Here is a 15,472-nt window from a genome sequence, read left to right as displayed (position 1 = left end):
AGGTTTAAGTGTCCTGGCACTGATCAAGGGCCGAACTGAATATGGCACACATCTGAACGAGTGTGTATATTTTTTGCTGTGTAACTAACGATATTGATATATTTCACTTTATTCCTGCCTCCAGGTATTTGTATTTTAAAGGAGCGAGATGCTAAAATTGAAAGTGAGAGATTGTTTATTACAGAAAAAGAAGCAATATAGTTGAAGCACTACCTTTTCAATCAGACGCTGGACATCGATCGAGCCTTAATCAGAATATCATCCTTTTATTCCAGAAGTGAGATGTGTTTCAGGGAGTGTGGTCTTTCTACTAACCTACAGCCACATTATTAAAGTGTTTTACAACGTGAGTACTGGTCTGATATGTTTAGAACCCAACAGCTCCCCTTCAGCGGCCCCCTGCAGAAACCCACAAGCCATTGGTTTATAGAGAGGCAAGGAATGGTCAAAATGGAAACAGCAGTGATGGAGATAATCCTGACTTGACTACACCAGTACTCTCTCATTTCCAGACACTTTAATAATATGGGTGCTGATGTGGGACAAAATAGATGGCTGTGAAGAAAGACCTATGATATAAATACATAGAGGATATATTTATTCAGCAACAGTGGGAATATTTCAATAGTGGCTTAGTAATCAGTTCATGCTCATTTGGTGAGTCACAACGTAGCACACAATTTCCCATGATGCATCAGAAACATTCTAACTGAAGTGCAGCATATCTGATCCTTATTGGCTTTCTGTTTATTAGGGGCAGAAATGAGAACATTAGCAGCTTCCTGCGTTGCAGGCTGCCAATGGACGATCCGATCTGCTGCGCATTTGTGAAATATCTGGTATATCTGGTCTTCCGTGATCGTGTTTTGAGTCTTAAAGTAAATATACCTGTGTTTAATCCAGTGTGACCAAGATGTAATAAGGTTTCATAACTGGCTCCACACCAAAGAACTGAAATCAAATTTGTTTCTCATGGGGTCAAGTATAAAGTTTATGTTCCTGTAAATTCAACTAAATACATGCACATACAGTATTGTGAAAATATAATAAAAGTATTGTCTGACAGTTTGCTCTAAAATTATAATATGTATTTATTCAAAATGCTATATATTTTTTACCATATATACTATACTTATGTATGCATGGACAAATATTCCAGTTATTCTATATGAAGGGGAATTTGTATGATTGTGATGATGTCCCTGATGATGTGATTATTCAGCTCTGTGATTGGTCGAGTGTTACATAGGACACGTGTGATCTTGTGACATTTTTTTTTTGATACCTTTAACATTTGAGGTCGGGGATATGAAGTTCTGACACCGAATTAAACTACAAGGGAAATATTGTCCTTGTTTGATGACCCATCTAAAAATCAAAGTGTATGTAAATGACAAATGTAAAAAAAAAGCACACCTGTACCTCTATTAAAAATGTTACAAACCAGAGAACTACTTCTAATGAAATAAATATGGTTTAAAACTGAATCAACGTTGTACTTGATCATTCTTAACAGAAAAGGAATCGGTTTATAAAACATTTTTTTTTAAACAACGGACTTACCCGATTGCTGATGTGCGCGTTCATGTGCGTCGTGACGTCAAAACTGGTGTAATGACTAACAGTCACCAGAAGATGGAAGCATTACCTAGGAGGAGAGCAACGTCTTCATCAAATAAAGTACAATTCTTTTAAATGTTTAGAAACACCAAATCAAGAACAAGATCGATTAATTCAGATATGCTGGGTTTTTAGATTACTGAGAATCACCTCACTTCTTTAGAACCGCTTGTCAGGCAGAAACCGGAGTCGATGCCTCTGTTTATGGCGAGTCAGCAGTTCCTTTTAATTAAATGAAACCTTGATCCCAAACCGGGTTATTGACCTAAACAAATAAGCTTCATAAAAATCTATCAAGCAGTTTATGCATTATAGATGGAGAGAATCGAAAAAGACACATCTTGCTATTTTAAAGGGCCACTTCAGCATTTAATTATTAGGAAAATATGTAGAAAACCTACACATGACCTACACATGTTGCCGGCTACATATGGCGCTCAGGATCAGCGCTGGACAGTTCCATAGGCACATATGGAGCTGTCCAGGACTGATCCTGAAAGACTCGGGGAATGTTCTTTATCTTGCCCACTTCAGTTGTTTTTTTGGTTTGCGCATGTCCATGACAAGACAAGGTGGTGGCATTTTGGTTTTGCTTTGATTTTGTATCGATTATCTTTGTTCCTGTGTGATGATTGCATTTGAATGGAACTTTTCCACATTATTAGATCTGTTAATTTATTCCAATCACAGACTTTGGTTCATACTTATGCTTTTTCTCATTTACAGTATGGCTTTATCTCTAACAATTTTTAAGTTACAACCTTTTAAAAAAGTGATATCAAAACTGAATATTTTATTGTAATTACTGTGGTGGCTAAAGAGTTAAATAAAAAATAAATAGTTATTTAACAGCATGTTAAGGAGTAGTTACATTTATTTTAAATTAAATGACATTAAATTTAGTTACATTTTTACTGTGTTACGGTTTACATTTGGCCTTTGGAGGGCAAACATAATGCTAATGTGGCCCTTGGAGAAAATTAGTTTGACACCCCTGCTCTATGTGAAGTGCTTCCTTTTTGGTGCATGTCAGGGCTGACAGCTTTTTCTTTTCGCCTCATTTGCCCGGCTGAAGTTGATTTTCTAATAAAGATGTCAGCCCAGCCCTGATGCTCTGCGCTCTTTTGTTAAGCGTCAGTCGCGTTGCTGTGAAATTAATGAAAGATCAAAACTTTCAGTGCGGTGCTTTCATCACAGAATACTTACATAATAATAATAAAAAAAAATCTACCTTTAGATAAAGATGTATGCCACGGGGTTCAATACACACGTGGAGACAGCGAGCCAATCACATTCTAGAATTTATAGAGTAATTTAAAAAGAGAAAAGCATCTGACCAGATTTTATGCAGCGTCAGGTTTATACCCACACACATACTGTTTTATAATGATAAAGAAAGTCTTCATGTATTGGCCTGGTTTAATTGATTAAAGGAGACTGGAACTTGGCAACAGATGTCTGTTAATCACAAGCAGCGGAAGAGAAGAGAGAGATTTCCCCCAAAATGAGGAGGATTTGTTTTGGTGCTGTTTTTTTGGAGTTGCTCAGGCTGCAGTAATTGCATCCATACAATTCACGCTCATACGTGTGGAGGCACAAATACTCGGTGAGTGAGGCAATTTCCAAATCCCTGTCCCTTCAGGTCTTCCCATATGCTGAGCGCAGTAGAGAGGATAATGAGGAAAAGAATGATGTTGCCTCCTCATCAACTGCTGCGGCAAGCCATGGGGGATTGTAACTATATGAAGGCTTAACGCACAGGTTGCAAATCAGATTTGCGTCACTTCTGGGTCTGAACAATGTTCCAGGAGGGGGAGAATGTAATTCAATTCATCTCTCATACATATGCTAAACAGCTAAAACAACATTTTTTGTACAAAAAGTAAAATATGTGTTTGCTCCCCCTCCAAATTCTGACTTCTTCCACATGTTTGTGTTTGTTGTTGTTGTCTGCCTCTGTGCGCCACAGACACAATTACGCAGGGAAAAATGGACATTAGAGCGCGTGAGGAGAAGGGCATCCACTTCACATGGTAAATGCATGGATGCCCTCAAACTCAAGCCAATTACGCTGATACATAGCGGCCATGTTTGCGTGCGTGCGTGCGCAACCTCCTTCACGCAAACGCACACAGCGAGACTGGGTCCTCGTTTGAATGTGCTTTAACAGTGATCCTTTCTTCATAAATAAGAACACACGTGTAGAAAAATAAATAGTACATCACACACACACACACGCACTTAATCTGCAATGGAGATGCTTTTTTCTTTGCTTTTTCTGCATGTCAGCGCCGAGATGACGCACGGCGCAAAAGTGCAGAAGACAAACATTAATAGCTGCGCACATTCACCGATTGGAAGTCTGTGAGTGTGACTCGATATTCAGGAAGCATGCAGGATGACAAAGTCATCTCAAAAACAGATCCTGTGCCGTAGCTTTGCTCCTCTGTCGGTGTCCATGGCTAATACGCACAATGTATTACCCAGGAGATGATAGGAATACATGGGCATCCATGAGCCAGAGGAAGGAGGGAGAGATAACGGGAGGGGTGCCCCCCTTTAAGGATTATGACGTCCTCATAGTATTGACCATAACTAATGTAGTTGCAGCCTCCGGCCAACAGAGGCAGCAGAGGGTGACACCTAAGATAGACGTGTGTGTGAGTGTCTCAGTAAATCTTATTTGACAGATGTAAAAAAATTAATGTCATATAGTTTCTGTACACTGTAATTTCCCACAATACAATGCTGCCCAGCTGAAATAGACAGTATGTACTAATTGATAAGATGCATTTCAAATTGTATTTAACTGTAAGCACATTCTTCAACCTTCAGTTAAAATGTGAACACATTCGAAACGTTTCTGCACACATACACCTGGATGCCCCACGGACTCTAGATTTTACCTAATGGCGTCTGACGTTAGCCCCGTTAGCAAAGCAGCGACTATGAGTGAGCAATATAAATTTAATAACTATATTAAACACGATACAAGCTGCTCATTGAGCTTAAGAAGCCATTCCTGAAAAATGATCTAATAATAAGAAAGCACGTAGAACATTGTTCTTGGTTGCTTGAGCTCCCTGCAACACATTCAGTGAATCAGTTCATATCAAATTAAAGCCCTCATTTAATCTGAAGAAAGAACAGAGGGAGAATTTAGAGCCATTAAGGAACTGGCAGACAACCTGATATTAAAAACAGAGACACTATCTGATGCAAGCTTCTTTCATTTAAATTCTGGACATGATTGATTTGCCTTCTCAAGCTTGACATTTAACCACGAATCGTCAGAGAGGCGCTTCAAATCAGAGCTTTCAAGGAAATAGTCAGAAAACATCTCACTATAGTCCAAGTCAGAAAATGTACTGTAATTCTATTATAATTCTATTCTATTCTAATTAAACACAACTCAACCAAAAATGAACACTCCTCCTACAGGAACAGGTGCTGCCATCAAATAAAATACATACTTTAATACGCTTTTATCAACATCTGTGTAGATAAGTTGAGAGGGGGGGTAAAGACGAGGTCCCACCGGTGAACCTGGGACAGTTCACCGTCTGCGGTCACATTAAAGCACTGAGCTCAGCCCTCTGATCCACCCCGAGCCCTTCAGTCATCATCAGCCTTCAATGATCCCATTGAGCCGCCTTGGATTCTGTGACCCTCAGGGAGACGACGGCGTGGGGGCATCGGCGGGCTTGTATCTTCAATGAAGAGCAACTGGAAACCCGGGGCAATGGCCAGGCCCACAGAGCGCCCGTATCCTCCGCCACCTCATCCATCAAGCCCCCCAAGTGAGCCGTCACTCCGCTCAACATAACCCCCCCCCCCCCCCCCGTACCCGTCACTTCCCGGCTGACTTACATTCACTCCAGTTTCTCCTTCACCATGTGTGAACATCCGGAGTGCTCGGTGTGGATGACAAACAGGAAGCAAACCAGGAAGTCGTCATGAGTGACACCAAAAGGAGTCAATTGTTGACCTGTGTTTCAGATAGTCACACAAATCTCATTATGAAAGATAAATCCAGACACACGGGCGTAAATTTAAATTGACCTTCACAAATAGAAGAAGAACCAAGTAAAACAAATGGACACAAGATGAATTGGCAGCAAACAACAAAGGTTGGACAGTTTTTATAAATTTATTATATCAATATATGGCGATATTTATCAACCGCCTGATTTCATAGAAACGTGAATGAGACCATTTTGGCATACAGTACAGATGTTTTATGTCAGTACAGAAGTTGCTAAGTTTTTACCTTTTACCTTTACCTTCCCTGATCGACCTGCCAGGGACCCCCCCCCCCCCCACCAAACACAACAGAAAAGTAAAAGTGTACAGGAGCAAGAAACAAGGCACCAATAAATTAAAACGTAGCACTTCCTGTTTTTAAAACACACGACGACAGAATCTAACAGAATTAAATACAGTATGAACACTAAAACTCTGCAACGCTGTTAAAAAGCAACGGAAAACAAAGGGAACAGACGAGAGAGGCTGAACGTAACACAAAAACACTTTGGCAGATTATTAATGTTTTAGTTACAATCAAGTAGTAAATAAATCCAGTGCTCTTGTGTACAAATAAAATCATTTATAGTCTACACTCCTTTTTCACCCCCGGAGGTTTATGTACATCATTTATACAGACACATTTAAAACATTATCAAAAAGGTTTTTGTTGTATGAAAACATATTTACAAAGTCATGGTTCAAAACTGCTTGACCATTAGAACACCAACCCCCCCCCCCCCCCCCCCACCATTTCATTTCCTCCCCTCCTAAGAACGTTACCTCTTTACACAGTGCAGAAGGCTTCTTAAAAATGTTTGTGCAACAAACAGCGTTAAATTTTTTTTATCATATGACTGTGGAATGGGATTGCAGGCAAAGACACACCGGGAACATTTTGAGAAAATGTAGGTAGGCAGTTCTGCCCCCCCCCAAAATAAATAAATATATGGAGCCAAATCGTAAATATACAGTATAAGTGAGATTACTGTTATGAAAATATTGCCTATTTATATCGTCATATAAACCCATGACGGGTAAAGAACAGAACTGGAGAGTGAAAGAAAATCATTGGGTGAACGAAAGCCAATCAGAATCAACTGGAGCTCCATCCACAGTCCAAAACTTCAGCCCGTTGGGTGTTGGTAGTGCTTCTGCTTCCTCGCTGCTTCGTGACAAGTCTTTTTTTTTGTTCCTTTTCCAGATGTTCCAGGATTTCCATGCTATTGTTATTTCCTCCAGTGTTTCCTCTTCCAGCGTTTGTCTGTCTACCAAAAGGCCGACAGCCTTCCCTAAAGGAAAGATGCCCATGGCTAAGATGAGGTTGAGATGGCGTGAGAATGAGATTGTGCAGCAACAGCAATGCTGAAAGAGCGAAATGACTCGTTGGCGGGGGCGGAGAGATGCGAGTGATGTTAGAAAGCAGTCAGAGCGTTCAGGTTAAAGCAGCGGGGGGGCCAGATTCCCTGCTCAGAAAAACAAACTGGAAGAGTCAGAAGAGAGGAACGGAAGAACAAGTGATGGGACGGTTAAAGACGGAGAGCACAAATCAGGAAATCACGGCATGCAATTACACTGGATTATGATTCAACCGTCGATGTTAGAATTTGCGTCTTCTACGAAGACCATGAACTAGCGGAGCCAACCGGCTCTAGATATTCAGTGTTAGAGCCTCCTAAATGTTTACGCCAAACCGTAAAGCCCAAACGAGCTCAACTTTCGTAATTTCCAGCTCAACTGTTAAGAAAAACATTGCAAGCTATCTCGCTGCAATTACTGTGTTACCATGGACACAACAAAACACACATGCCTACACAACATCAGACGTGTATTTTCACAACAGAGTAACTGAACACAATGTACATTAACAAGTAATCCATTACTCGTCAGCCGCGCCAGCATTATGCAGAAAGAGCTGACTGGACATAAAGCTATGATTATGCTGCCATCATAGCGCCTATTAGCTCCTAAGCAGGCGGTGAAAATATGAACCAATAACGTCCCGGCTGCAGATGAATGTCCTCTACGACGACGACGACAACATGATGAACGACTCAAGTCCCTTTCTGGACTTCGGCTGCTCGCAAGGTGGCCACAAAGTGGACCAGCACACCGTGGCAGTAATAGCTTTTCTACGGTGCCGCGCTCAGCCAGCTCAATAAATAAGCAATTTATACTCTAACTGAAAACCCTCGGCATGGAACTCCATTACGCTCGCAGCAAACATGGAAGCTGCCGTGCATCGGTGGAAGGGCCCGAGGTTCAAACCAGTTGTGAGTTCAGAATTTAAATGGTGTGAAATTGTGAATGCTCAAATTCATAATAATACCCATGCCCTTATAATAACACCAAATATGCTGCTCTAGAAATTTAAACTGTTTCATACTCGGCACTCCTGAATTCTGCCAAAGGAAAATCCACCACAGCAGGAAGCTGCCAAACCGATCCAGGCTCATGCAGAGCTCGGATACACCCTTCCCTGCTCCTGGTATGGAGCATTTTGATTCCAAGTCAGCTGTATAAGGTGAAGATGGAGGGGGATGCCCCCCCCCCCCCCCAGTGCTCAATCCACCTTTGTCCCCAAATCCCCTACTGCGTATCATAACCTGAGAGCACCGAGTGTCAGCGAACTGTCACACAACTTTAGCAGAAATCCATTCCAATACGTGAACCACGATTCCTCATCCAGGCTCGAATCTGTTTGCAAGTCTAAATCTTGGCAGGCATTTCCTGCCTACCTCCATCTTTCTTCCACCCCTGCAGTTCCTTGAGGATCAACACTGCACGAATCCTGCCAGGAAATAGTGACGACTAGGATGCATGCATCAACTGACTCCTATCGTCTGTGTAGCCTGAAACAAAAGGAAGGCTACGCCGAGCCTAAAGAGGAAGACTTTAATGTTTGCATACTTTACTTTTAGTTTATTAAGGACCGGAACAAACAGAAACATACCAGGGAATATGTTTAAGGGGCGTTCAAGCAATGTTTGTGTATGGCAGAGGTTGAAACTGGGAGACCTCAAGCACCGTTTTCATAGCTCTAAAAGAAAACAACAGGAAAGTGCTTCCTTTTTTTTTACGCACCGCTTTCAGAGCTTTGAAATGTTGTTGGCAGAAGAGAAAAGAGAAAAAACACATGCGAGTGCAAATAAAGAAATAACCCCGAGTTCATTATCGACTACAGGCACACCTCTGAAACAAGAAGAAAGGATTACCCAAAATCCTTTGCTTGTTCTGTCCCGCTGCTTTTTGCCTTGAGGCATTGCCCTATGGTGGCAAGAATCCTCCTCCTCCCATCAAATAAAGCACCTCGGTTACCTTTTCGACCCTAAATCACCCCAAAATCATGCAGACGACCTCATCATTTTTTCAAGCTTGTCTCCCCTTGGCTATATTTAGCTTTGCCTGCCAAGGGATGAATCCAAGTGGCTCAGTATAAGAAAGGATAATAAATAAAACACACACACACACACACACACAAAAAACTGTCATGTAAAGGGAACTATGAAGAAAAATAATGTCCTTGCAAAACTGAACAAATCAGCTTTTTCTACTGAGCACTGAGAGATGCTGAAAACATATTTACAACAGCAAACACACACACACACACACACACACACACACACACACCAATAAATAAAAGTCATGCTGAGAGGAATTAAAAACAATGATGCATAATTCATGCCCGCTTTTTCCCCTTGTACGGCAGGAAGACAGCCTATTTACAACGTGCACTGAGACAGCCGAATGAGGTTAGTTTGAACAAAGTCATCGAACAGCATTTTACAAAACCGCTACAGCTAACGAAAGGCCGAGAGAAGAGAGGAGGGGAGCAGAGACTGCAAATGAACTAGCGCCAAGGGTAGGGGGGGGCTAGTAGTGGTAGTAGAGTTACTGCATGGAAAAAAGTAGGAAAAAGGGGTGCATCTATTCCCCGCAAGAGTGAGGACTCCTCTTTCTCATCTGCGCTGTGGGGGCCTCATTGTAGTAGTGTAGATGCTGTAGTGATAGGAGGGGCCAGGGGGTAGAGGGGGGGGAGGCAGGGTGCATTCTCCCCCCTCAGGGATAGCCGTCATCCTCCAGACTTAGAGCGACGCGCTGCAAACAGCAGATAAAAAAAAACATTACCAAAGTAGATGGTTGGAGAAGAGAGGGAGAGAGAGAGAGAGAGAGAGAGGTGAGATAGAAAAGAGAAAAGTGGACAGAGCTCAAAGGAAGAAATCAAAAGAAATACAGAGGTTCAAGTCTCGAAGTCATCCAGAAAAGAAACGACAGGTTCGTATAAAGCCCATCCATTCTCCTCCCTCCTGACCTTCCTCTTCTCCCCTCTCCAATCTACCACCCCTTCCCCATTACTCCTTCTCTCGATGCTCCTCCCCCTAGGATGCTTGCCTACGGCTGCAAATGTCTGGCCCACATAAAGCCAACCCGATTTCTCCGGCTATCTGAGCTGCCGTGTTGTCATGAAAGGAAAGGGCAGAATGTCTAAAAAGAGAGAGAGACGTATACTTCCTTCTGTCCTGCCCTCCACTGAGGGCGCTTGTTCCGACCTTGAATCTTAATACAGCCCTGTTTTGTGCATGTGTGTGTGTGTGTGTGTGTGTGTGTGCGTTTCCAGCCTGTCATAGTGCCAATGTTACCCAGAACGGCTTTCCTCCTCTCTCTTCAGCAACACAAAGAAATCTGTGTTACCATGCCAACAGATCAAAGCGATGAACCCCCACCCCCCCACCTCCGATCCTCTTCGTCTGCCCTTTCCGGCTGGCTCGCTATGTGAAACAACATAAATATACATCCAACAAACATCCCGATGACACGCCCCAAACACATTTAAGTGAATCGCAGCACAGTTAATGGTTTCTGGAATCTGTAGGAAATGCCACTTCCTGTCCAAGGAGCCATTCCCAGAAAAGCATCTGCTTCAATTCCTTGGTTCCAATTTGTGCTCCCGTCTTTGCCCTTGCTCCGATTTACGCTGCAACTGAAACAGAGAACTTGCATACGCACGGTGACGTCATTATCCATCGCAAATATCCCATTTCCATTTGGTCTGTACTTTCAACTAGCTCGGGAAGATTCCTCCTTCTCCTCAGAGGCATTTCAACAGAAGAAGCTAAAGGTTGCTTTATTAATTTCATACATGCTGCATCAAAACCGGAGTCATTATTTCAGCCTGATGTCTGCATAAAGAATCATCAACACAACTTCCTCTCTGACGAGCTCCGAGACGTGACGTGCATCCGTGTGAGGAGGACGTCGCCTCCCAGTAACACACTGTACCAATAAATGGGATTGATTTGTACAGCGTGTTGGCTTTCATCGGCAACGATCGGATGATGCGATGCGCTGTGGTGATCATGGTTATGAAGGTGAGATAAATGTGAACGTGATGTTCTGGTGAAGGGCTTCGACGCGTGAATGATTGGTGCTTTCATTGATTATTGAGGTGTGGGAATGTGTGTGCGTGCGTGCGTGCGTGCGTGCACAGGCCCGATCTTTCTTTTCAGGCCTGCAGGCACAACCAACGGGCTTTTCCGAACCCCTGCGCGGACTCCCCCAGCTCAAATTTTCATATCTTCTTCCGCTATTCCCGCAGCTTTCCTCATTTACCGCTGGAGAGCGTCGGCGCTCCCGAGTACCAATGAGAGTTGCTGTCTGCGATGCCGCCCCCTAGAGGAAGGGCAATGAACTGCTGACTGCGGCTGCCACTCACTGCTGGGTACACGTGGCCGATAGACTCGCTGTGTCTCCCGATGTGGATTTCGTCGTCGTCGTCCTCCGTGGTCTTGCGGTAAACGGGGTTATCGAAGTTCATGCTCTTGGTGTTCTTGCGCCGCCAATTGCGCCAAACCAGGTATCCGCCGGTGCAGAGCAATCCGATGACCACTGTGGCAAGGATAGGGACTGCATGTGTTTAACACACACACACAACAACACACGGCGGGAGCGTTAACACAGCCCAGGGGACACAGAGCGGCGCTTTAAGCACTCTCTCTCACACTCACTCACTTTGCACACTTTTGTTCTTGTACAGAGGGCTCATTATTTTATGTCTTTTTTTAAATTACAATCACATAAAGCACAACTGTAACACGAGGTTGTTCGGTAAGATGTTGTTACAGCAACCAAAAAAAGACCCAAGAATAATAATAATAATAATTTGGCAAACAGGACTATGATACCATTAGATTATTTTGTCCAAATCTGACAAAAAATCTGGTGTGTTCACCAGCGACACTAAAAATAATGAGTCTTCATCGCTTTCTATGTCCACATATACAGTATATATACAGTATATATACTATATAGGCATCAAGCTACAACCTAATGCATGCAAACATGGATGCATAATGTCCAACAGGGAAGGCAGACAAGCACCATCTGGCACATACTATGAACTCCACAAGACAAGATGCAAACGCAGAAACATGCAGACAGCCAGACGAGGGTTTTCTATTAAATCAGTGATGAGGGTGTGTGGCACATAAAGGTCAATCAAACAATTGATTATTACCATTCGACTATCATTTCTAATTTTGAAAAACGCTTGAAAAAAAGAAAAAGAAAGGAATGCTATCGCTAGACGAGGGTTTATGTGAGGAGAATGGACAGAGGAAGGACATTCCCTGCTTCCCGTTCAGGACCTGTACGTGGAAAGTGAGTGCTTGAGTCTATGCCTGCATAGAGAACACAAGCCGAACCAAAACGAGTGTCAATGAAAAAGATAAACTAGGAATGCAAATGCTTTCTGAGCGTCTTCATTCCCTCTGGATGCCAAATCTAATTGTTCTATTGTCAGATAGTCAATTAAGAACCCAGAGTGATCGGCTTGAAAAACCCAGATCCTCATTTCTTCTTCTCTAAATCCTCACTAACTTAAAAAAAAAAAAAAATCAGCCTTTAGAAAAGGCAACTCCAATTAAGCTGTCTGACTTTGGCTAAATACCGATAATGATTGTTTCGCTTCATGGACCCGTGGGTGGGCGCAGAAGATTAGCGGATGTGAGCGGAGAACCAGGGTGCAGAAATCCAGCCCCCGTGGACCTTCACCAATAATTAATATTTCAAAGCTGCCAGGAAACACAGAACGAGGGGATTTATGGAAGCAATGAGTGGCAGGACAGACTGGGCGATGGGGCTGAAAGGGGGTTATATTAATGAGCTGATCGCTCCATCGTTGAGAACGAACGTCCATTATTTATCTGAGTATTCAATATAAGGGATGAAAGAGATCTCCGTTAGTGACATGTGCTGCTTGTCAAAGGTCACCTGCACATTCAGCTGATTTCTCTGTTAGGTTAGGCATAAAAGTATGAAGTATTGCCATGAAATTAGATTTTCCTTTTAATGGAAGCTAATAGAATACATTAACTTTATTGAGCTGTTTGGATTGTCAGAGTTTCCCTCCTCCCTGCGTGCCTGTCCAATAAGAACAATGGTAGAAGCGGACCCGTGCCAGTATTTGTGTGGACAATGGAAACTTTTGACCCATTAAGCTCCTCTTCGGTCATTTGATAATTCCTCCCATTCAAGCTGATCAGAGCGGCTGTGAAACCCACCCTCGGCCCACTGGGTCAGAGAAATAGGTCAGAGCACTGGATTGATTTCAGTGTGAACTTATTATAACAGCTGGGCCAACTGTGATGTCAAAACATGAACCGAATTCCCTTTTTCCCAAACTGCATTAACAACGCGACTGCCTGAGCATCGCAACGTCTCGGTTTCATCCAGCGAGCTCTCTGGCCCATGATGACTCTTTTGTAGCCATTAGCCACGAGGCTATTGTTGGATTTACAGCACAGCTCGGTGCAATTTCTCATTTACTGCTATTATTTTGTGCTCAAGCGTCGCCCCTGAGGCTGACTTCAGACACAAAATGTTGCTTTCCAATCTGAAATACACTAATTTTAATCAGTCAGGCGGGTTCTATAAATATTACTGGGTACATACAGCCATTTAGCAACACATCCACACACAACATGCAAGACCTGAGCGGCAAGCAAGAGACGGAGAAGCAAGCAGGGAGAAGCAGGCGGCCAGGGAGCTGAGGCAACGGGAGTACTCACCGATAGGAATGACTATTCCCAGAACGGCTACTGTGATGTTGTTACCTATGAGGTAGTGATCACTTGCGGCTGGGTTGAGCAGAGAGAGAGAGAGAGAGAGGAAAAAAAAAAGAAAAATTGAAGCAAGCAAAAAGTTCCGTTCCAAATCGCTCCTCCCAAGAGCTTCGCTGGAGCGAAACACAAGTTTGAAGCATCGTTTTGGAAATGACTTATTTGCATAAGGCATGGGCAGAAAATCCATCCGACTACACTTTGGGCCTCCGGAGTGTTTCTTAACAGCACATGCAAATGATGCGGCGATGAAGGGAGGATGCCACATTAATGCGACGAGATGTATTTTAATAGGACGGGAGACAAATGCAATCCCAGAAAGTAATGGAACTGAGCTGCAAATTTGGCTTTCGGATGCGACACCCGGCTGCGTGAAATATGATGGATACTCACCTTGAGAGAGCGAACTTATGTGCTGCAGCTCATTATTTTATGACGGCATTTCTTCCTTATTCTCTTCAACTCTAGGCCCAAACATGTCATTTAGGAGCGTGACATTAATCCTGCTCCCATCCCTCCTATTAGCAGCAGCCTAGACATTAGGCAAAGTGTGATCAGATGGCTATAATGAAGTCTAGCAAGGAAGATTAACAGAAGAGATCACGGCGCAGGCCCTGCATACTGATTGGCTCATTCTCGAAAGAGACCGAGGTTGTGGTGTGTGCAGAAAAGGCGCAGATGGGAGGTGATGGATCGGGCATACAATTAAGAAGCATTTTGTCTCATGAATACATCATATAGTGGATAACCCGCCTTGTGATGTGCACATGCTTGTGCACATTCACTCACACACATGAAAATAATCACGCACAGCAGGTGACGTGCCTTCAGTGAGGGGAAGGGTCCTTATGCAGCGCAAGGGCTTTTCTTAAAGTACGAGCAACGTCCTATGAGTCCTAATTCTCTAAAAGGCAGATTAGAAGAATCTTATTAAAGCAGCTGTCATGAAGGAAGCAGTCCTGCAAAGACAGAGAAGAAATGCCCTCCCAACTCTTCTTGCTGGATTGATTTAATCCAGTATTTATAATATGCTTAATCTTGTTGTATCTATCTGATTATATGAAGCTAATAAAAGGGCCCACATGTGGGACTGATTTACACGAGTGAAACCATGTTCAAAACGTTCTGAACCCATCGCTGTCAAAGGAAGACGGAAAGACAGTCTGACGATGAAGAATCTCATAGAGAGACTAGGCTAAAGTTTCTTTGTGTGCTCGCTGTGGTTTATCTTAAATTGATGAAACGCCTGGTTGTTCCCCCGCCCCGCCACGCCCCGCCAGCCGCAGTGGCCCACATGTGTAACAGCTGATGCCGGCAAACTTGACAGTGTGCACCGAGTTGAAAATTACGTGGCCCGTGGGTTCGGAGACGCGACTCGTTCATGCTCCATTTTCTCATCTGTGTCTGCTCCACCTCTTATCTGGAGCAGTGATGGTGTGGTGAGGAGCCCTGACAGCTTCAGAGACTAGAGGAAACACGTTCCAGCTGCTCTTTTTCATGCTCCTTTCCCGTCATCCATACCTCTCTATTCATTTCCCTCTGACTCGCTCCAGTCTTCATTCTCCTCTCGCGCCGTAGACCTTTTCCATCCTTTCTTTACCGGCTTCTCAGCGTATAATGAGAACTGTGTCTGATACAAATGTAATAAAGAGCGTAAAAATAATTCATCCTCCTGCTTCTCCTCTTCCACCTATTGAGCTGTACCCTATATC

At 43.3% G+C, this 15,472-nt stretch overlaps 1 protein-coding gene across 1 annotated transcript in view; it reads right to left on the bottom strand.

Moving 5' to 3' along the window:
• Nucleotides 1-11,245: 11,245 nt before the first annotated feature.
• lrp8 (low density lipoprotein receptor-related protein 8, apolipoprotein e receptor) overlaps nucleotides 11,246-15,472 on the bottom strand; it is an 81,810-nt gene continuing 77,583 nt past the window's right edge. Inside the window, exons 17-18 of the mRNA XM_068743770.1 lie at nucleotides 13,710-13,778; nucleotides 11,246-11,547 (exon numbers count right to left, since the gene is read on the bottom strand). Of these exons, the coding sequence (XP_068599871.1) occupies nucleotides 11,246-11,547; nucleotides 13,710-13,778 (371 nt within the window). The remainder of the gene's footprint in view (nucleotides 11,548-13,709; nucleotides 13,779-15,472) is intronic.

This window comes from Brachionichthys hirsutus, chromosome 9 (assembly GCF_040956055.1).
Source record: "Brachionichthys hirsutus isolate HB-005 chromosome 9, CSIRO-AGI_Bhir_v1, whole genome shotgun sequence".
In the NCBI taxonomy this organism is placed as follows: domain Eukaryota; kingdom Metazoa; phylum Chordata; class Actinopteri; order Lophiiformes; family Brachionichthyidae; genus Brachionichthys; species Brachionichthys hirsutus.
Note: the sequence above shows the minus strand (reverse complement) of the source record. Positions and strands in the feature narration are given on the sequence as shown.